Source organism: Agelaius phoeniceus, chromosome 6 (genome assembly GCF_051311805.1).
Source record: "Agelaius phoeniceus isolate bAgePho1 chromosome 6, bAgePho1.hap1, whole genome shotgun sequence".
Taxonomy (NCBI): Eukaryota; Metazoa; Chordata; class Aves; order Passeriformes; family Icteridae; genus Agelaius; species Agelaius phoeniceus.
In genome coordinates this window covers 48694325-48716380 of record NC_135270.1, presented here as the reverse complement: position 1 = coordinate 48716380, position 22056 = coordinate 48694325, and the positions used below count along the sequence as shown (strand labels likewise).

At 40.9% G+C, this 22056-nt stretch overlaps 1 protein-coding gene across 6 annotated transcripts in view; it reads right to left on the bottom strand.

Annotated features, from left to right (window-relative positions):
• The window catches only part of UNC79 (unc-79 subunit of NALCN channel complex), a 109489-nt gene extending 92891 nt beyond the window's left edge, over nt 1–16598 (bottom strand). For 5 of the 6 annotated variants that reach the window (XR_013182873.1, XM_077180640.1, XM_077180641.1 and 2 more), the window contains exons 1-4: nt 16448–16598; nt 11086–11206; nt 5265–5569; nt 1680–1850 (exon numbers count right to left, since the gene is read on the bottom strand). Coding sequence is in view for 5 of the 6 variants with exons in the window: in XM_077180640.1 (XP_077036755.1) it covers nt 1680–1850; nt 5265–5569; nt 11086–11206; nt 16448–16469 (619 nt within the window). In the remaining variant the exon portion in view is untranslated. The remainder of the gene's footprint in view (nt 1–1679; nt 1851–5264; nt 5570–11085; nt 11207–16447) is intronic. The other variant, XM_077180643.1, reaches the window with a different exon arrangement.
• Nucleotides 16599–22056: the final 5458 nt, after the last annotated feature.

Below are 22056 nucleotides of genomic sequence, written 5' to 3'. Positions count from 1 at the left end.
CCAAATTATTACAGAAAGGTGTATTTTTATGGATTTAAATTGAAAAATACTCAGCAGCTCTAACTGGGCAATTAAATATAGCCATCAGCAAAAAAGTAGGACACAGTACTAGATTAGTAAATTTAAAAAGCAGCAGACTGGTTTCATACAGAAATCTCACCAAAACAGATAGAGAAGAAAGCCAGCATGACAAATGCAAATGCACGGATGCAATCTCTATCAGGGGCAGTTGGGGAACAGCATCTATTTAAGTAAACCAAGGATTTGACTCAAACAGTTATTCTAAGGTATAGTTCTACAGATCTGAGGACAGACAGGGTAAGTTACCACCTTCAGCTGTTCTTTAACAGGTTCCAGCAGTGGGAAAAGGAGTTGTTTAATGCAAAATTCTGTTCTCAACACAATGAGGACCTATTGCACATTCATATGAAATATATCTTAGCACTTTAGATTTGCACACTGTCATTAAATGTGTCAAAGTTAATACAGAAAACCTCATTAGGATGTACTAAAAATGAATATTTACATGAGAAAACTGAGCTCCAGGAGAGTTAGGGGACTCTTCCAAGATCACTGACTGGTCGGAAAATACACATGATAAATTTGTATTAAATATTAATCTCAAAACACTGGACTATACTTATTTCAGCATCTTCTGCATGCTTAAATGACATTACTCTTGATCTCTGTACAAAAGTTGTTCATGTTTTTCCACAAAGATCAGGAATATAGAGGTAAGGAAGAGACATTCTCACAAAATCGCTGAATGGTTGATGTTAAAAGGGACCTCTGGAGACCATCTTGGCCAATCCCTCTGCTCAAAGCCAACTAGAGCAGGTATCCAGGGCAAACTGTGTTTTGAGCATCTGCTAGGATGGAGAATCTGCAGCTGCCCTGGAGAGCTCTTCCAGCGTTTGGTCACACACAGTAAAAGGCTTGTTGGTTAAAACTGACCTAATATTGACCCTAATGATTCTCTCTACTGAAAATGGTTACATTTCTCACTACTGCTGAAGTCCCATCAAGCTTTTTGTCAGGTACGTGGATAAGCACTCAGAACATGCCTCAAGAGCCACACTGAGCAGGGACTATCACGTTATGTAATCACATGACATTTTCACAGAGGGGAAGTAAAAAGAAAGAAGAGGACAAAAGGCAGGGACCATCAGATTCAGTCCTCACTGTTATGGATAGGAGACATTACAGGCACAGCCATTTAGTAAAGAACTTAGAAAGTGACAAGAAGGCAGAGAGGGAGAAAACCAGAAAATCACCACATCATCATCACATTGAGAGAAATCATACTTGTACATCCAGATACAGTCCAGATGCAAAAATTATGCATGCTGCTATTGCATCTATTATTTCAGGAGCAGTTTGCCCATTGATTCTGTATTCACAACTCCCACTGCTGGCACTGAAAGTTCTATGAGTCTGAAAACAGTGATTTTTGAAATAAACATCACACTTTAAAGGAAGGAAGAATTCACACCAAAACACTGTGCAATAAATAAATAAAAATTATAGAGCTATTTCCCTTTGAAAATAGTCACATGAAATTATTTTATGTAAGGAGATTGATGTTCCATTACAATTCTATGACAGATCAAATTTTGACTCGTACAGTCTGATACTGTTATGTGCCAAGAGAGAACAATACTAGAATGAGTTCTACTTACATATAGCCATAGGCAGAAAAGATGTGCTGAGATACTCTATAATATCCTTGTGCAGAAATGGAGGAAAGGTAGCTAATGTTGAAATCATTGTATAGGGTAAAGTACTCAAAATATCATCACTGAGAAAAGGAAGTAAGCATGTAGTAGTGTAAAAAATTGATTGGCCAAGATCTGTTGAATAAAATGAAAGAAATATAGAATCATTACAATGAAAATGTAATTATGACTATGTACTTTCTATGTACAAAACTAAAATAATTAATTATATTTTAATTCCAGCTTTCCTCTCAAAGTAATTTGGAAAGATAATCACTGTAGACAAGTGAATTCACCCTCAATTTTTAAGTCCCTCCTAAACAGAGGGAAACAGCTGTTGAACACTCCTCCAAAGAGTCTGAAGGGAATATGAAAGCTACAGCCTATAAAATACTCAGTTAAAATCAGTGTTGATATTAATAATATGGTGATTAATGTACAATGGCTTGAATTTAAGCAGAGATGTTACTAGAATCAGAATTTGAAATGCACATTGTATTGAAGGCCAGATTTTGCAAAAATCATTCTAGTCTTTATCAGTCATAATAAAATAAGAACTTTATCTTCATTACCCTCAAGAGTTCTGCAAAATACCTCATATATATTGACTACAGGAAGTGTCATTGTATTTTTCAAACCACATGTGATTAAACTACAGATTTTGATTTCCAGGGAAACCACTGAGGCTAAAAGCAGCCAGAGCTTAAAAGGATAGGAATATTTATCAAGATTTTCTATACTTATTCTAATAAAACATATTGTAACTCTTTGGAAAGGATACTTCATAACTGTGCAACATTTTAGATCCAAAGGGAAGGCACAGTTTATTGTGTATCTGGGCACGGTGGAATAATCTTTATACTCTCTCCCAAATGAGAAAGTGAGCTGGTGCCCATAACCCTCTGACAAAGGTTCCAGCACTCAGTGAAGCCTGAGTATGAACCTGTACGATGATCCAAACACATCAGAAGGCCTTTCTCCTGCATTATTAGTTAATTTGTTAATTATTCCCTAGCCCTAAGTACATACACAGGCCTTCAGTCTCACCTGTACAACTGGTGTGAATTAAAACTGTCTCTGTAAAGCACAGAGATCTGTAGCTGTAAACATCTTGGGTCACAGCAAAAATTTAAAGTGGCAGAAATACATTTCAGTGGTTCTGGCCAGCCTTCCATGCAAGAGTCTAAGCAGACCCTCCATGCTACAGAGTGCTCCTCCTGCAATAGATATTCCCCCTCCTGCAATACATAGTCACCAGCTAAATACACTTTTGTGCAACCTGATCAGGCCAAAGCTCAGGACTGCCTTGCACAGCAGCTGTACTTACCCAAACAACATGGACTGTTCTGATAAAAAAATATGTATGTCTTTTAATCAATTACTAAGCTGAGGAAGAAATAAACAACAAGTTGTACTGCAAAATTTGATTCTCCGCACACAAAACCATACAAAACAGCAAGCCATCTCCCCTTGCCCCAGGCATGAGTCAACCAAATTATTCCTGGCACATATTTATCTAAAATGTTCTAAAAACCTGCAAGACAGTTCACTCCTTCTCCTGTCAATTCATCCTAATGCTTAATCATCCTTATCATATAAAAATATTTTTCATTAAAAAGAATTTCCATTGCTGCTATTTAAGTGTGTAACTTCTTATCCTGATCAACTATAACCACTAATAGATTGGTTTAGTTTATTTCTCCCCACAGCAACCTTTACGTATTTTCATACAATAATCACATCTCCCTTCCATTTTTATCTAAGCTAGATAAATCAAATGTTTTCTGGTTTTCTCTCACTGCTCACATTTCCTAGACCTCAAATCACTCTTGGTTTTTTTCCTGGACTCTTCACAAACAGTACATGTTTTTCTTGAAGCTAGATGGACAAATATGAAAATTTTACTCCAGCTGAGGCTTTACTAGGGCTGTTAGAATAATAAACATAATGCTTTGAGTGCCTCGTACGTAAAAAAAATGTTTACACATTGCTAGAATAATATTTATACGTTAGTGACTTATGGTCTTCTCTGATCCACTGTTAACACCCAGAGCTCTCTGCAGTATGGTTTCCAAGCTAGTATTGCCTCTATTTCCTTTAACTTCCCTCTTAAGCAGAGTATTTTACATTTCTCCTGTGGAGACACTTCAAAACAGAATGCAACTTGCCACAATTACTTGAATCACATATCTCTCACATAAAGCACATGCTAGCAACCATCTTGATAACACTTGTAAATCCAAATTCTATCAGCTAAGTAAAAAAATTAAAATATTTAGTAACACTAGAACCAGCACTGAGTCCTGTAAGATTCCCACAAGTATACCCCTCCAGCTGCCAAGTCACTGGTAATTACTCCTAGAGTATTTTCCTGACTCAAGTGGAGATCATGTCCCAGGATTGCCTTTTGGTGTTAAATGGCATGGCAACAAAAATGTGACTAGGGACAGGAAAACCACACAAGGTGAGCCACTGTGTTGCCATAAAAAAATTATGTTTGCCCAATGTTATTTGTTCTTTACAGGTCTCCACTGATTGTGAATCATCACCACGTTATCTATTTAGGAAAAGGTATTTTGATAATTAACTCCACCATTTCTAAGAATTTAAGTCAACAAGTCTGTATCTTGCTATAGGCCCTGCTTTTGGGGCATCATACCATTTTCTAGTGCAGCAGTCTTGGATTCAAACATACTGCTGCCAGCTCAAAGGGAATTCTGCACTTAACAGAAACAGCTTTCCTCCTGAAGAATTTCAGCAGCATTATCAGATAGACAACCATCTTCCCATAGTGAACTATGTAAGTAATACATCATGATACCACAGTGGAAATTAGTATTGGCTAATACATAGGGAGAATACTGGGCTACTGAATCCCAGTATGGAAAAGCTAACAGATTAACAAGGCAGACAGATGCAGAGCAGAACTTTAGGAAAACAATACAAATATAACACAGTCACAAAAACCACTTGTAGCTAATTTAAAACATAAGACAATATTGTTTTTCTCTTAGTCAGACAGAGATGCTGCTATCTATTTTACCCAGGAGTATTTTTAAGCCATCTCAAAGCACAATTACTGTAGTTTTTTCTTCAAATAGATATCTACTATATTCTGTGTAGAGATGGACCTTCACCAGAACACTCAATCTGTGCATTTCTTATAGGCCAGATACACATTTGCAAGCTCTTTGTGCATTTTTAAGTGACCCACCCCAAAAAGACAGATTGAAGTCATCCCTGTAGATTCAAGTTAAAAATCTGGGTATTTTTACACCCATATGTGTAGTTTTTGTTACATACAATTGTATTTTAGTTACATACCACCAGCACATCACTAAAAATCAGACAACCTCAGAATTCAGACCCAAATCCACATTATGCAAAAAAACATCCTTTATTTGAGAAAGTCAAACAGAACACTTGGATATAAATGCATCCCAGGAGATTTGAAATCCAGATCCAGGTCAGTTTAGGCCCATCTCTTCTACTGGATATATGCACCACTCATGGATTCACAGCACTGGGATCATTCAAGGGCCTGCTTACCATGTTGCCCATGTTGTAGCAAGGGAACTAGATCCAGTAGTGTCACCAGTGTCACGTAAAGTCCTTGATAGTCCAAAGATGGGTAGTCTGATAACTGAGCATCACGACTTTGCTGGCCACGTTCAGATGGAGCATCTCGCAGGACGCTGTAAAGGAGGGAGCGAGTAACAGTAGGGTTGATGGAACTGACCTGTGGTCTTAGAGATGGGGTGAGTGGGAATGGCACAGGAAAAAGACACATGGTCATGGGCACTGTCAAATTGGAGGCATCTTGATTCTCCTTCTTCCCTGTGCGGGACAAAATGCTGTTGGGGGGACAAAGAAAAAAAAGAGACAACAAAGACACAAAGAACAGCACATTACATTGAAATGACACTATAAAACAAATAATAAAAGACCAGATACATCCCACATAAGATGCAATCACTACCAAAACCAGCATGTCTACAAATCTAGCAACCATTTACTTCCATGCTTCAAGATAAGAGAATTAAAAATTGACATCTAGAAAAAATTCATTGCATCTCATGTGTTATCTGGTTCATAAGGAGCAAAAATATAAAAATGCATGTTTCAGTGCCCTACCCATGTTTCACAGTTAAGAAAAATTCTAAGAATCAAAAGTGTTTAGCTGTGTCAAAATAGGCTGGTATTTTGCTCTGAGATTCTGAGGATTTTGAGAGATTTCTTTTTTCCCCCCTATAATCTTTTGAGCCAACTGACTGAAAACATGCAAAATATAGGTGTGGCACTTGCAGAAACATGTTTTAGCAAAGAATAAACATGTGTGTTTGTTAAGATAGTCTTAAAAATCACATGTTTATTGCATTAAAATAATGTCCGTATGTATTTTATGATACTGTTTCATGACCACTCACTCAGTATCATTTGAGATAATGAAGTTTAAACAGGCACATGGATTTAGAAATAATATAATATTTCTAAAATGTTAACTAAACTACATTTGGAAAAGTCATAAAATAATATATAGTAGATGGTCTTTAGCATATGTTTGTGAGCTAATGATAATGGTTGTTTATGTGTGTTTTTAATTTTGCCCATGTTTAGGGAGGAAACAATTTGCTTTATGAATACAAACACTCCTTGGGTAAATAGTTACCTTCAAAAATCTAAGGGCTAAGCAAGCAAGACCAATTATGTAACTGCAGATCAGACAGTATGTTACCATACACTCCTGCTGTTACTTACGTTATTATTCAACATAACTCACTATAAACTAAAGGAGAGATAATTTCAAAAAATAAAAATAATTTAGTGGGAATCAAAATAGAGGCTATACGTCAACCAGCTTGTTATGTAGTTTTAAAAATGTTGCAAACATGGTCGTAAACATGGTAATCTAATTTATTTGAAAAATAAACCCCACTATTTTAAATAGAAATAAATTCTCACTTAAGCAGTGTTATATTTTAGTTATCAAGCAATTATAGGGTTAGTTCATAATCTCCATATGTGCCTATAAAATATAATACACCTTTTAAATATATTAACCCACACACAATGCTTTTTTTTTCCTTTTTAAGCACCTTTTTGCACCTCTCAGTCATTGGGATTTCCAAAAGCAGCTGCTGTTGGTTTAACTCTGTTCCCACAGTCAGTGTTAGACTTATAAAAGACAAGCCAATAGCACTAAGATTTCCACTGACTCATGTAGAGCAGAATTATATCAAGAGAGAGCACTTCTGGAAACCTCTCTTCTCTGTAACAGTCCAGAAATCCCTACCATATAATCACCTCAGCAAATCTTACCCCCCAGTTAATTCAGCAATTTACACAAGTAAGCCAAACTCTTGCTAAGGTGCTTCTAAGAGAAGGTGTCATTCATTTGCCATATATAAAAAACACTTTTACAAAAACAATTATTTGCCAAGTGGCTACTATGACATGGCTACTTGGCTACTATCACATCACCCTTGCAGTCAGAGATGACAGACACAGTCTGTCTTATAAAATTACTTTTTTTTCTTTTTTTTTATTGTGCCTCACATATTTGGCAGATGATTTTGGTTTCTGTTACCCAATGTCCAGTAAGAGAAACATGATCACTGTCATGCTTTTATCAGAACATCACCTAAGATCTAGTATGACTTTAAAAATGAATTATCAGAGTGCTGATTCCTTCTAATTTGCTTGATGTTCATTTGCCATATTTTATAGCTTATGTTTAGAGATATGAAGGTACTACACTGTATTCCTTTCTTGTCTACCAACAGATAATACCAATTACCCATCTCTTTACTTGCCAAAACATCACTCCTTGTGCACTTTTTTCCAGAAAGGATATTAATCCTTTCTTTTTACACTGAGCTGCAGGCCCATCTCTGGATTAGATGCCAAAGCACACTTATTTTATCTTGATCAGGGCATCCTTTAGTTTAACAGCAATAACACTAGATCTCAATTCCAGATGGAACCACACCAAATTTATTAAAAAACAAATTTAAAAAACCCCAAAATTTTATGTCCAGGCTCTTGCCTGACCTATGTTTTCAAAAGGCAATAAACAGAGGAGTCAAAATTGAAAATCTAGGAAGTCCCTAAGGACCAAGATACAAAAGTAATTTGCTTCTGGTTCAATTCAAACCAAGTACTGAGAATTTGGAATATCTGCAAATCACAACTCCATACTGAACTTACTCCATACTGAACTTGCTCTGCAATAAGGGGCAAAGCTACCAAGGCTTGTTTCAAGATGTGTATATCTTTGCTGCAAATCTATGCCACAATTACTGCCCTCTTGGACAGGCTTCCTAAAATGCCTACAAGTGAATTACATCTCACCAAGGCAGCACAATGACCATTAATTAGCCACCATGGCATTTATAACTATGCCTCACAGAAAGTATTTTCCTTAGAAATACATATGGAGAATTTTCTTCAGGAAAATATGAAAGAACAAGCTTTTCTGCAGGATGTTTATTAAGCCTTAGATCATTCCTCAAATGAGGGAGAAATCACTGAAAATGAGTAGGGCATGAAACAAATTCATGCTGTAATGTAAAGAAATGCTTTTCCCAAAGAGAAAACTAAAGAAGAATTAAATGAATCAATGTGCTATGCATTGTGTATGGTGATTTTATGTGATGTTTGTTATAGAAATAAGGAGGTTTTTTTTCAGTCATTCCACATCTGTTCCCCCCACCCCTGAGCTTGTAATTTATGGAGGTTGCATACAGAGCAAAGGAGCAAATTAATCTCTTGTGCAATCCATCTTTAGCCAGCAAAATGACAGCACAAATGAATGTGATTCAAAACAGTGGGCACATCCCACTGAAAAGAACACAGTCAGCGTGTCCATAACAGGGAAAGGTAAAAGTGTAATAAACAGTAAAATCTGCTTCTGTAAAACCCAATCATTATGTGGAATTTATCTGACTATTCCTTCATTATTTCTATGACTATACATGTTCACCAATAATTGTTTGTCCCTAACAGCACAAATTCATTGCACATGCTCTGTGTTAAGCCAGAAAGATTATTCTCCACCATGTACTTCTATTACTGATGTTAAACCTTGTACAATGGAGTCTCAGTGTAGGAGGCAGAAAAGAGACTCAGCATGCAAAATATTCAAATAAATTTTTGAACACGCTCTTCAGAAAGGTTTTTAACCAGTCTGTTTAGTTTTAGGGTAAATCTTCCAGAGATCTGCACACAGTGGGTGGGAGTTTCCTTCTTTCCATCTGCCACACTAAATACAGGGTGTGTTGTTTTGCTTTTTTATCCATCTTCTTTCTTAGTATCAGCAAGTGTATAAACTTACACTGGTTCAACCATAGCACTCAGCCTTTGACCCACAGTTCAAACTCCCCAGTTACAGGGGTTTAGAATGTGAATTTGACCTTGCCTGAGTATCAGAACCCAGACCACTTAAATTTAGATCCAAGCCCTGACATTAATTTCTCATACCCTTTTAGTTCTGGGGCTAATCAGATCCCAGATCATGAAGGACAAAGCCATTTGTGTATCAGATATGAGTATCACTTCTGCCCTACGGGGTTCAGCATCATCAACAAAAGGATTTTGGTTCAGTCCCATTTTGAATATGAAATAAAACAAATGGAGTTGCTAAATTGTGCAATTGCTGCCCTGATTTCTGATCTGCTCTCATAGTTGCTAGGTACAAAGCTTTTTCAGTAAGCCCAGGAACATCACTGCTCCAGGAGTGTGAAGAATTTATCAACAGGACAGGTCAGCTGTACATTATACAAGAAGACCACAGAGTGGTAGAAAGATGCTTTCTTTAAGCAGATCATTCTAACTCTATCCTGACCCAATGAACTTCTGACCAAAAAGAAACATATCTCATTATAGCACTTGGTCACAGCTAAAAGAGAGAATGTTCAGAATCAAGTCCAACTTTCTAGCTTTAACAGCTTAAAGGCTCAAAGTATTTAAGCAAAAGCTGTCTTGTCATAAATAATCTTACTTAAATGCAATTTAAGTGTGTGTTGTACAAATAGTCCATCATAACAGCCTGATGTGGGAACAGAGATACATTTCAGAATTATCTTTTGTGACTCTTTGAACATTTTTCCCACTGCTCAATACAATGAAACAAAATTTAATTTATTAACCTTCAAAAAAAGTCCTACTGGGTGCTGTAAGTTTCCTCAACAGTCTAAATGAGAAGGGAAACAAACAGTTTTGCACTTGAAATTTCAAAAGTAAACAGGAGGTTTCAAGTTTGCTGTGAACAGACATTCTACTAAAAATTATTTCTGTCTATGTGTCTCTCCTTTTAAACAGGGACAAGAAAATTTTGATGTATCACAGGCTCTTTAAATGTTAGAATGAACTGTTGTAATTCTCTCAAGTTTAAATTCTTGCTTCTCAATTTGTATACATCATAGGAGTATATGTACAAATATATGGGTAAATTGTATTCTGTTAATGTTTCCTCCTCAAATAAGGCAATTAGCTTTATTTCCAAACTACACTTTGACAGCAGGGACAATCTTTCCAGGTATAAATCAGGAAGCTATGCATAGAAATGCAATTTGTACTGCATTTTTCTGGATGTGAAAACTAGTACCAGCCAAAACCAGCAGATAAAAATCCCCTATTCATGGTCAACAGCCATTTTAAAAACAATGTGGAAACATGAATCCACTAGGCAGCACTGTGGAATGTACATTATTCCTAATAAAGTCTCACATTTTTTTCCTATTATTTTTTTTTGGAAGACAAGAATAGTATTTCCTATTTATAATGTAGTCTCTATTCATGTGGTATTTAGCACTATATATTATTACTAAACATTAGACTACATCAAAAATGTTGGATCAGAACAATCCTGATGTGTTGTTACCATCCAAATCCAGATCTGCACACAAACTTTGTGTCTGCTCCTGCTGCTCTAAGGGACTGAACCAGAACCCAGAAGAGCTGAACACAGTGAGAAGCTTGTTCTGCTTGCTCCTCTGGCTCCACTCTGGGATTCTGAGGCACCAGGACTGTCAAGGAGGCCATGATTATACACATCTAAAACTCGACAGGTCACAAACTCCTTTCTTCACAAGTTCAGCATGTTTGTGCGTTCAGCTAAGTGTTAGGACCAAGCAAATGCATAATCAACCAAGTTTATTCTAGAATCAGCCACTCAGTAAGGGGGCTTAACTGGGCAAATTGGGCAACAGCCACTGAAGAGATTTGTTCATACCATGTTTTTCTTAAATTGTGCTCTGACTCTTTTTGGCTGACCATTGACCCATTAAATCTGGCAACCAATTCAAAGCCAATTGATATTCCCTACAATTCTTTAGCTCTTTTTTCTTCAAGAGCATTAGTCAGAACTTACCTCAATAACGTCTGAGAAAAGTATTTCAGAGTATTTGCAATGTCAGTTCCAGAGGGCACAGGGTAAATGTTGTGGAGAACCCGGTTGTGGTATTCTTGAAGGTAACGGATTTTGGAAGCAACTACATAAAAGACAAAAAGACAAACACAAAAACTTTCATTTAGGCTTTCTGCAGACTTCGACAGAAACATGTCTGTTTCTTCCATATTTTTTTAAGTATTAAACTCAAAAAAATCTCTCTGTTCCTTCTGTTCTGACTGAATAAATTGTAAAATTCACATGGAAGTGAATTTCTGTATCTGTATTAGGCAAACTTACTGTTAGCAAATTAAAAAATATATATTGCCACTCTGCACTTCTTCCATGTCTCCAAGCATCTCAAGAGTCATTTATAATGAATGAGTCATTGGATCACAGGAGGTTCATGTGAGACAGATAAGTATTTCTACAGACAAAGCAGAGATATAAGCTAAGACAGAAAGACCTTAGGTGATTTACTGGGCCATACATTTACTTTATGCAATGAACTAAAGATATGAAAAGAGTGAAGTTTCTGCTGTTTATTTGTCTTAGGAAGTGTGATCAAGCAGATAAGGGGATTTCAAAGAGCAGTAGCAGCTGTACACCTCCACTGAAACCAATTTTTGTTGTATTACAAGTAACAGTGGGTTTATTTTCTAATAGGAATCCTTGTTCAGGTTTGGGAAAAAAGGTTATTACCCCTCCTAGTTGCACTGCCTTACATTGCCTATACAGCACAAGCAGTCTCATGTAGGGACACCTACAGACACACAACTCTTCTTGCTCCACTCAGATGAACCAACTCTGCTGAGAGAGAGTGCACTGGCTGGGACAGAGGGCTGCTCAGCTATGCTGCACTGCAGACACAGCCTCAGGAAAGCACAGCTGCCTGGGAACCCTCCATCCTGTTAAAAGTGCACCAAGACTGTAACAGGCACTTAAAAGGGGAGATGCTTCTGAGTTCTTTCAGCCCTTAAAACATACAGATTATATCAGCCTGTCACTAGACCAAGATATATCTTGCTCCCCTACAGGGTTCCTTCAGTGTGGAAGATAAATCATGCTTCCTAAACAAGTAATCAGTCAATACTTGGATTTATTCTCATGGTCAAATGGCTTTTGTTAAGGAATGAATACCATTAAGTCCACCACTGAACAGAAAGGTAGTAACTACCTGGGAGACATTGCTATGCCTCTCACTGCTGAGTTAGAAAATTCATTAACTGTTCAGCTGATTTTTTCCTGTGACACTGGCAAATTGAATGAGAATGGGTGACATTGTATCCGTATTGCAGAAAAAGACTGATGGACAGGCACCAAAAGCAAAGTGTCTGCAAATATTGTTGGAGGCTCAGCTGGAGATAGTGAGAGCCCTTTTGCCAGTATAGGGAACAGTACACACTGGACTTTCACATCCAGAAAATAAGAGATTCCTTGAATGGTCAGCCACACTACAAATGAGGTTTGACAATTTCAAGTCAATTATCCATAAAATGAGGAACACTCAAATAATCATCAAATAAAGAAAACTGTTTTCTTGAATGCATGACAAGAAATCCAATCTTGCAGCACCCAACCAAGGTCATTCTTTAACTCATTTCCTGCTGTAAGGAGGGCATTCCCCAGTTCCTGCAGCGAGTGAAGCTTCTACAGACAAAAGCCTCCCTCATGATATTACCTGGCTACATCACAAGGAGAAAGCCCATCATGTGACTGAAGGGCTGGGGTCTTTGTGAAACCAGCAAGCAAAAATGCAACCACAGACACTGTCATAATGCATATGCAAAAGCAACACATAAAAATGCATAAGCATCTTTAATTAAATTTCCTCATCTTTAAGTCTTTTACTTCACAATTAATGAATAACTAAAAGCAATCATGACTTTTTCCCCTCTTCCTCAGTCAACTGAAAACAGGATTTTGTCACACAGGCTCACATTGCCACCACGCAGACCTGTGGCACACGACCTGTGCTCTGCAGGAGCTTATCCTGTGTGAGAGCAGCCATAACTGCTTCCTGACAGCCCCCAAACCACTGGGCTGGGAACATCTGGGCAGGATGTGCTTCATCCACATTACAGAGGCTGACTTGAGCAGTGCAAGGCTGTTTTCCCCTCCTCATCTCACACCTCATTCTTTCTGCCCACTAATCTCAGTTTTAGTCCCAGATTTGCGGGCCATCTCATCAGATTATTTAAAAGGTAGACATTGATTTTAACTGTCATAAAACTAATCTAGTTCAGTTTCTAGATTAAGAAAGCAATGACTTCATAAATGTATTTTGTGATGTTACTTTCTCTGGTTGGGGGAAAAATAAAGTATGAAACCAAGTATGCTTGTAAAGGACACAGACTGAGCAAGGCAGTACCCAGCTAAGAACAATGCACAGCAAGGTGCACAGATTACTGTGGCTGCCATGGTTTGCTGTCAGATATCTGTAAATTAAATGGACTAACAAAACACCAAAGATTATTACAGAATTCAGATCTAGATGTACTTCAGAGAGCTATGTGCTCCCTACAGTTATTAACTTTCAATAAAGGGCATAGGGTATCTAGAATCACTTAGAACTGCTTTTTTTTAATAAAGATGGAAATCCATTTTTATTGATTGGCATTGTTGTGCAATTGTATCAGGCGAAATATCAAAAGAGAAAACTTATTTATAAAGCCTAAATATAAACATTAGCTTTAGGCTACAGATTTCAGCCTCACTTCCCAGTTCTGTTTCCCAAAACTCTGTCCATTTCAGCACAGCCTCCCAGAACACAAAGAAACTTCTAAAGGAAAGCCCCAGAGCAAAAACTTTGCCAGCTTTCAAGCTACAGCAAGTGCGTGAATGACCCAACTTTCTGAGTTCACACTTCAAAAAGTGGTGTCACCCTGTGGAAGCACTTGGGCATTCTCATAGGGTCATCACAAAAAACAAATGGGTTTCTCTCCAGCATCTACACAGACTTCCCTAAACTCCTCAGCCCCTGTGTCAGCACTGACTGAACCGAGAGTGAAACCATTAGGAGTCCTCAAAGATGGCCTTGCTTGCTCCACTGTCCTGGAGGGGAACAGAGCAGGCATCAGGCATTCCCAGGACATTACTTACCACAACTAAACACCACTTACTGCTTTTTAAGGTGATAAACAATTCATTTTCTTTGACTACAACAGAACACCTTAGGCATGCTGCAAAGAGTCCAATGATCAAACTCACTGTTGATATATCTGGTAGGCAATACATGTGTGTGGTCACAAAAAAGAGCAGCTTCTCCAGCCAACCTCCAGACTGGCACCATTTTACCTGTTGTTCATAGAACCTGCTCAAGAGCTGTGGGATTCATGTTTAGACCAGCACATCTTCTGTTCCAACCAGTGATTCCTCAGTTGCAGTGTTTCACTGATGTTCTTGGTAAACTGAGATTCATTATGACTTGGAACTTGAGTCCTTCCCAAGACATTCTGGTTCTTGCCTGTCACTCACTGAGGGCAGAAGCAACAACAGCGACAGCTGGGGTTTGAAAGTTTGACTGGTAGTGATGTATGCACACCAACACATCCTTGTCAGAGTCCATTACTCAAAAATTGCTGGTGAGGGAATCTTGAAGTTATGTAGAGACAAAGACATTTGGTAATGCCATAAGAACTAGTCAGGGAAGCAGCCTTGGTAAAAAAAATACATTCAGCAGGTTAGAATGCACAGGATATGTCCATTAACCAAATACTCTTCCTGGAGTGTCATGAAAAGGAACATTAGAAGGCAGAAAGATCTGAAATTTGGAGCCTAAGTAATTCTTGAAATAGAGAGCAACAGGGACATGGCAGGCCTGGATGCAGTGTCTTGAAAAGTACAAAGGGATGAAAAGAAAAGAACAGCCAAGGATAAAATATGTAAGAGGAGCTCAAACAGAGCAGACCAAAAGCCTTAGGAACAGAGGAAGAGAGAAGACAGAACAGAAAAGGAAAAAAATGCCATAGCCGGTGCTAGGACAAAAAGTAGCACAAATTCTTCCACATGACAGTGTGAAGGAAGTGTAATTAATGTATAAGTATCACAGGAAAGAAGGAACAATTACAAAACTCAGGTGCAAGGTGGGGAAGGCAGCAACAACAGAAGGGTACAGATCCAAATATTGCACAATTCAGGGCTTCTGCACAATCTGAATATTGTGTCTCTAATTATGAGGCTAGAACTGCATCTTTACAGCAATAAATTAACATCTGCATAATATTTTTAAAGCAAGCTCATTCATCACCATAAATAAGCAGTAAACCCTAATAGAAAAAAAATACAGTTATTCTTTTTGTTAGAGGGGTTCAGCATAGGCATATATAAACACAAGGATCCTTCTCAGTGACCTGGAGGAAGAAGAGAGCAAGTCTCAGCACGCAAAGTGTCAAATCACATCACGTCATTGTGACAAACATCAATCCAACCTCCTGGTCACAGACTGCCTGTTCATAACCATGACACTGTATCAGGCAAGAAAGTAGCTTTGACATGGGTGACAAGCTCAAGTACCCCAATATTTTCAGCATCACATCAGGGCTCTTGCAGACACACCAGGTGTCACGAGCAACAACAGTGGGGAGCACTTCCACAGCCAGATGCAGGTACCAACCACCATGTCATCTACTCGTGCTCTGATCAGCTCTAGCCAACATGGTGGTTACAGCAGCCGTGACCAGGCAGAGGCAGGCTGGCCGCGGGCAGGGGATGCCAGCACCTGGGGGACCCTGCTGGGCGCGGGCACTGTGGCAAGCGGCCTGTAGGCAACACACAAACCCCCGGCCGACATTCACCCGGTGAAAGGTGAGCGGCCCGGGCAAGAAGGGCAGCACGGCTCTTCTCGCTCCATCTCACTGCAAGACCACCTGCAGGGTGGCAAGGCGTGCGTCACCTCTGCTCTCGCAGGTGGCTGCATCCTTCGGGACGCGGCGCAGCGCCGGCACACGGGGCAGGCTGGACCGCTCCCGCCGTGGGGCGGGGGGCGAAGCCGGCGGCCTCAATTCCAACTGTCCCCCCCGATCCCGCATTTTCCCGTCGGCTCCCCGGCGCTGCCTTCGCCGCCCCGAGCTGGCCGCCCGAACAGCGAGGAGCTCCGGGGGCTGCGGCCACCAGCACCGGCTCCGACAGAAAGAGCCAGAACGCCGGCAGCCCCCTCCCCCTGCACCGCCCGCCGGCGGCCGCCGCAGACCGCGGCAGGAAGAGCCCGGGCAGCGCTGCCCCGCCGGGGCGGCGGGCGGGCGGCGGCGGCGGCGGGGTAGCGCCATCGGCGGGACGGCGCCCCCGGCCCCGCTCCCCTCCCCTCGGACAGACCCCGGCCCGGCGCCCGCCCGGCCCCACTCACACTGCTCCGCCTTGGTGGACATGCTGCCGCCCCGCTCTGTCCCTGGGCGCCGCGGAGCGCCGGCCCCCGGCCGCGATGGAGCTGCCGGTGCCCGTGCCGGTGCCGCTGCCGGTGCCGCAGGGCTGCGGGCCGGGGAGCGGCGGGCGGGCGGGACCGGGCGGGAGCGCGCTTAAAGGGGCAGCGCGCCTGGCGGCCGCGGCAAACAGCATCCTCAGGGGGGACGGCGTGGGAGACGGGACGGGGAACGGGGGATTTGGGATGCGATGGGGAGAGGGAGACCGGCTGGACCCGGGGCTGTCCCGGGGCACCTGCTCAGCGGGACTGTGGCCCCGCCGAGCTTGTCACAACGCCGAGTTGGGAGCTGCCGAGCCGGAAGACCTTGCTAAGCTCCGGCGGTGCCCCCGGGGCCGCCAGGGTGGCCGGGGCTGCGGAGGGGCTGGCGGTGCCCTCGGGGCTGCGGTGGGGCTGGCGCTGAGCGAGGACAGCGGTGGTGGCACTGCCGGGAGCTGTGCTGTGCATCCCTGTGATCTCTGACATGGAACAGCACCGTTGTTGTTCCCTTGCGTCCTTCTCCCCTCGGCCCCCGGGCTCCAGCTGCACCCGGGCGGGCGGGCGGGCGGGCTCTGGGCCAGGTGCCTCTGGGCCGGCTCTCCCCACCTGGTCCCACCGTGCCCCGAGCGCCTCGGGACCGCCAAGCGCTTCCCGCGGAGACAAGGGCTGAGCTCAGCCCGACTGCGCCCCCTCCATCAGCAGATCCCAGCCATGGTGACTGCCCCAGGACGATGGTCAGATGAAAAGATCTTTGTCCAGTTGTGGTGGGAATATACAGTAATAACAATAAAACTCATTTGCTCCAAGAGAAATTATTTCACTGCTGTGCGTCCTGTCAGCTTCCCCAGCGTCCTGACTTGACCTTACGTGTCAGAAATTAACGGCGAGCTATGAGTTTCTCCTCTGAAACTTTCCATACCAGTTTTTCAGATCCTCCCACCTCTGAAAAAGCTATGTGGAAGCAGCAGTATTTCATCAGCCAGGGCATGGGAGTCTTGAGAATTGTGCTGTGGAGGTGGAGGAAAATAGGTATGTTTTGTTATTCATCACACAAGGCAGTGCCTCCAAAATACTGCTGCCCTGATTTGGGACAATGCACATTCAGTGCCATGAAGCACAATGAAGGGGCAGATGCTGTTCACTGGCATTTAACTGGTTTGCTTTTTTCCTGAAAGAAATTTTCTAAAAATACTGCATGGGCAATATTCTTCAGCACCACTTAATCAGGTACAAAACAGAGCTCTTACTGGAGGCCATAATTCTTTCCACACTCCCTGCTGCTTGTGAGCCCCAAAGACAGAGAGAAGCCAATTTATACCACTGTTTTCTCTTTTACATTCAAATATTTGAGAGTAAATATTTAATTTTTTTCTTTTATTAGAAGCTTTATCTAGTGAAGAGAGTTATTTAATGAAGTTATTTAGAGAGTTATTTAGACCAGAGAGCTCATGTGGTGCTACAAACCTGCTTCCCCCAGCTCTATGTCTCACGACATGGAGTGATGAATATACAGACAAATGGCTTTCAGACTTCATTGAAATAAGATATTGAAGACAGGTTTCATCTTTGAATTTCTGTCTGTTGATGCAACAAATCAATCTGAACTGCTTTATTGCTCATTACAATAGGGAACTCTCTGCACTGAGGGGAACTGAGCTTCCATAAGTATCTTTAAATTATACCAAGTGTTCATGTACCAGAGTGGTGAGCTTATTAAAAACACTCAGTTTGATAAAGCAGGAGTACACTGAGAAAATATTAATTCCATTTCTCATATAAAATTTCTTCTTTGGTTTAAGTGTCTGAAAATGGCAGCTATGCCTTCATTTACTGAACAAGGTCCTACATAGTACAGCATGTAGTTCAGGTACATGGTAAACAATTTATTGCTTATGAGTCCTTCTGCATTGTCTAAACAATGTCTAAGCCCTAAATAAATCCTATACAAGTAGTCTGTTGTTCAGTCAAACAATTTAATACTTGCCTAGCTTGTTAATTCAAGTATAGAGACTCACACTTTATATTGTGAACAAATGTCATTAAGGAGCAACTATAGAAACTTGGTACTCTGGGAATTAATTTCTCAAGTGTCTGGGCTAAACCAAAGTCATGGTTTCTCAGCAAGATACTCATGAATATGCCAAACAAAATGGGTACAGTGCTCCACTGGAAACCATTTTAAGCAGCTAAGGTTTATGTCTATATGGTTTTTGCCTCTGCACACCCTCAGTTAAGAGAACACATAAAAGCTGCAGGCATCTTAAAGCCCACAAATCATTAATGAAAGAATATATTTTTAACATTAAATGAATGGGGAGTGGAAAATTTACATACCAACTGATGAAAACTGAAAGAATAAATGCTATTTTCTGGGTTCATGAACAGAAATTTCACAGAATCATGGAATCTTTGAGGTTGGAAAGATTGTGTGGAGAGCTTGCCTATTCCAATTTCCCTGCTCAAAGCAAGGTCAGCTAGAGCAAATTGCTGAGAGCCATGTCCAGCCAGGTTTCAAATCTTTGACCCCACAACTTCTCTAAGCAACTTGTTCAAAGGTTTGACCATCCTCACAGTAGAGAGCTTTTTCTTCTGTTTAAGTGGAAATTCTTGTATTTCAGTTTGTGCCAATTGCCTGTGGTCCTGTCACTGAGCTCCACTGAGAAAAGTGTGGTTCCATCTTCTTGGTCCTTCTCCTAAGGTATCTGTACACACTGACAAGACCCACTCCTCACACCAAACCTTTTGACTTTGGTGCTAAGCAGTCCCAGTTCTCTCAGCATCCTTTTATATGACAGGTGCTCCAGTCTCTTCATCACTTAGCCCTCCCCTCAACTAACTCCAGTATATTCATGTCCTTCTTGTACTGGTAAGTCCAGAACCAGACCCAGAACTCCAGTCAGGTCTAACCAGTGCCAAGTAGAGCAGTATAAACACCTCCCTTGACCTGCAGCCCAGGATCCTGTTGGCCTTCTTGCCAGGCAGGCTCATTGCTGGCTCACAGTCAGCTTGGTGTCTACCAGGACCCCCATGTCACTCTTTGCAGAGCTGCTTTTCAGCTGCTCAGCCCCAGTCTGTACTGCTGCTTAGTTATTCCCTCTGATGTGCATGACTTGGATTTTCACCTGTTGAGCTTCATGAGACTCCTGTTGGCCCACATCTCCAAGCTCTCAAGACACACTTGAATGGCACCACAGCCTTCAGCTGCTGGTGTACCAGGTGCTTCTCCCAGTTTTGCACCATCTGCAGAGGGTGTCCCATTATCTGGGTCATGGGCAGAGACAAGAACCAGCACTGACTGGCCCAGAGCTGACCCCTACAGGGCAGCACTGGTTTCCAGCTGCATTTTTTGCCCCTGAGCACAACCCTCTGAGCCTGGCAGTTTGTTTGGCCACTTTTCAATTCACATCATTGACAACTTGCCTAGTCCATATTTCATTACTTTTTCTTTGCTGATGTAATGGGGAAGCATTGACGAAAGTCTTGCTAAAGATAAACTTTCTCTGCTTTCTCCTCCTACACTGAGTTAGTAATTTTGTTGCAGAAGGCTATCAAGTCGGTCAGGCATGGTTTTCTCTTTGCAAATGCACACTGACTACTTCAAATAACCTTCCTGTCCTTAATGTATTTGGAACTGCTTTACAGGATTATTTGCTCCATCATTTTCCCATGGATCAAGGTGAAGATAAATGACCTATAATTTCCCAGATACTCCTGCTTGTCCTTCTTGAAAATAGAAGTGACTCTTGCTTTCTTCTATTTCTCAGGACTCTCCAAGTTGCTTTGACCTTTTTAAAAGATAATAAAAATGAGTCTTACAGTGTCATTGGCCAACTCCCTCAGCACTCGTGAGTGCATCCTATCATGTCCCATGGACTTGTGTATGTCTGGTTGTTTTGAAATATGGCTTTTGCAGGATAAGGTAGATAAGGTGGAAGAGATTTGGAGCATATTGTTTCTGTGAATTGTGCTGCCTTTTAATTAAGTTTTGCCCACCTAAGAGTGTGTATTGTAGTTACAACATAATTCAGGCATAAATCAATTCTGTGTAAGGAGAAAAGAAGTAATCAAGAGCAGAAGTCACTATTTATGTGACTATTGTCACTTTGAATTACATTTTCAAGTATTCAGCTCCAAAAAGACACAACATCTTCTGTTGTTCCTTTTTTTAAAAATCTCCATGCATTAACAAATCTACTTTTAGAAAGGTAATCCTTTCTGGAAAATACAAATCCTAAGCCTTCCTACCTTGAATCGCTACAGGAAATTTATTAAACTGTTCATAAATTGAAGTGAATTGATGCATGTATAAAAATAAATCATTCTATCAGTTTACACAGATATATAGCTGCACATCTCTATCCAGACATATTCACTGTTACCAACACTTCAAACATTCTCATGGTGTTTTCCTTAAAGGCTCAGCTTCCTGAGTCATGTAATTACATGGGTCTCTATTTGCATTTTAAATAAAAACTAGTCCTTGCCTGACATAGTCAAAGACTCCAATGCAATATAAAGAATGTTTGAAACAAATGAGGATTTCAATGCCTGAATGAGAGGCAAGGACCTAAGTTTTATCAAAACACAAAACAAAAACAGCTAACATCCAATTTCATTTCTTTTAAGCCAATACCTCAATTTTTTTAAACTTTTGGCAGGAGATTACCAATAACTGCATTATGATGGGAATATTAAAAACTGCAGTAGAGGAGGGGACAAGTTTGAAACATCTCAAATTCTTCCTTAAGTCTCTACAAGCCTATCTGAGTTGAAGGCTGTGGCATGGAGGGAGCCAAGGGTAATTGCAATAAGAAAAACCAAACACAGAGTGAATCGAAGTAGGAGGACGCAGGGTTCTCTGCCTCTCAGCATTTTTCAATCTACATGGTGCTTTCTAAATACTTACAAGGCAAAACTAATGCCAAAGAAAGGGTCTTGGTACGGAACTGGAGCCCCTGAACAGCTCCTGCATAGGGACCAACCTCCTCCCTGTCAGATTCAAACAGCAGATGGAGTCCCTCAGGCTCAGATGAGTGTATTTCACAGCAATAGTTATATCATATTAAATTAAATTTGTCTCTAAATCTTTGCTCTATGTAAGAATTAATCCTCATGAATGATTGTAAAATATATAATCGCTTGAGGAAAAAGTCTATCTGGGATTAAACTGAACAGTTAGGCTTAACTCAGGCTACAGCAGGTATCCTGGAGCAGTTCCTTGGGGCTCTGACACCTGGGTCAAACAGCATGAGCCAAGAGACAGCGAGCAGGGAAAGCACTTTGTCTTGCTCACAGAAAATCATGTCTGCACAAAAGTAACACAATATTATGGCAGCTTGTATACTCTTGTGCAGGGAAATAATTTCTTCTGAGGTGAAGATATCCAATTTTAGCCTCTGTGCTGAGACTTATAAATGCAAGGAAAGCTTCCTTTGGTGGTACTATCACACAGCACTACGTACAGAAAAAAATATCAACCCAACCTTCCTCCTGTGGGAGGGCAGGAAAGTAACTATTCTGAGAAGGAAGGTGTAGAGTAGACATTTGAGTAGGGTAGA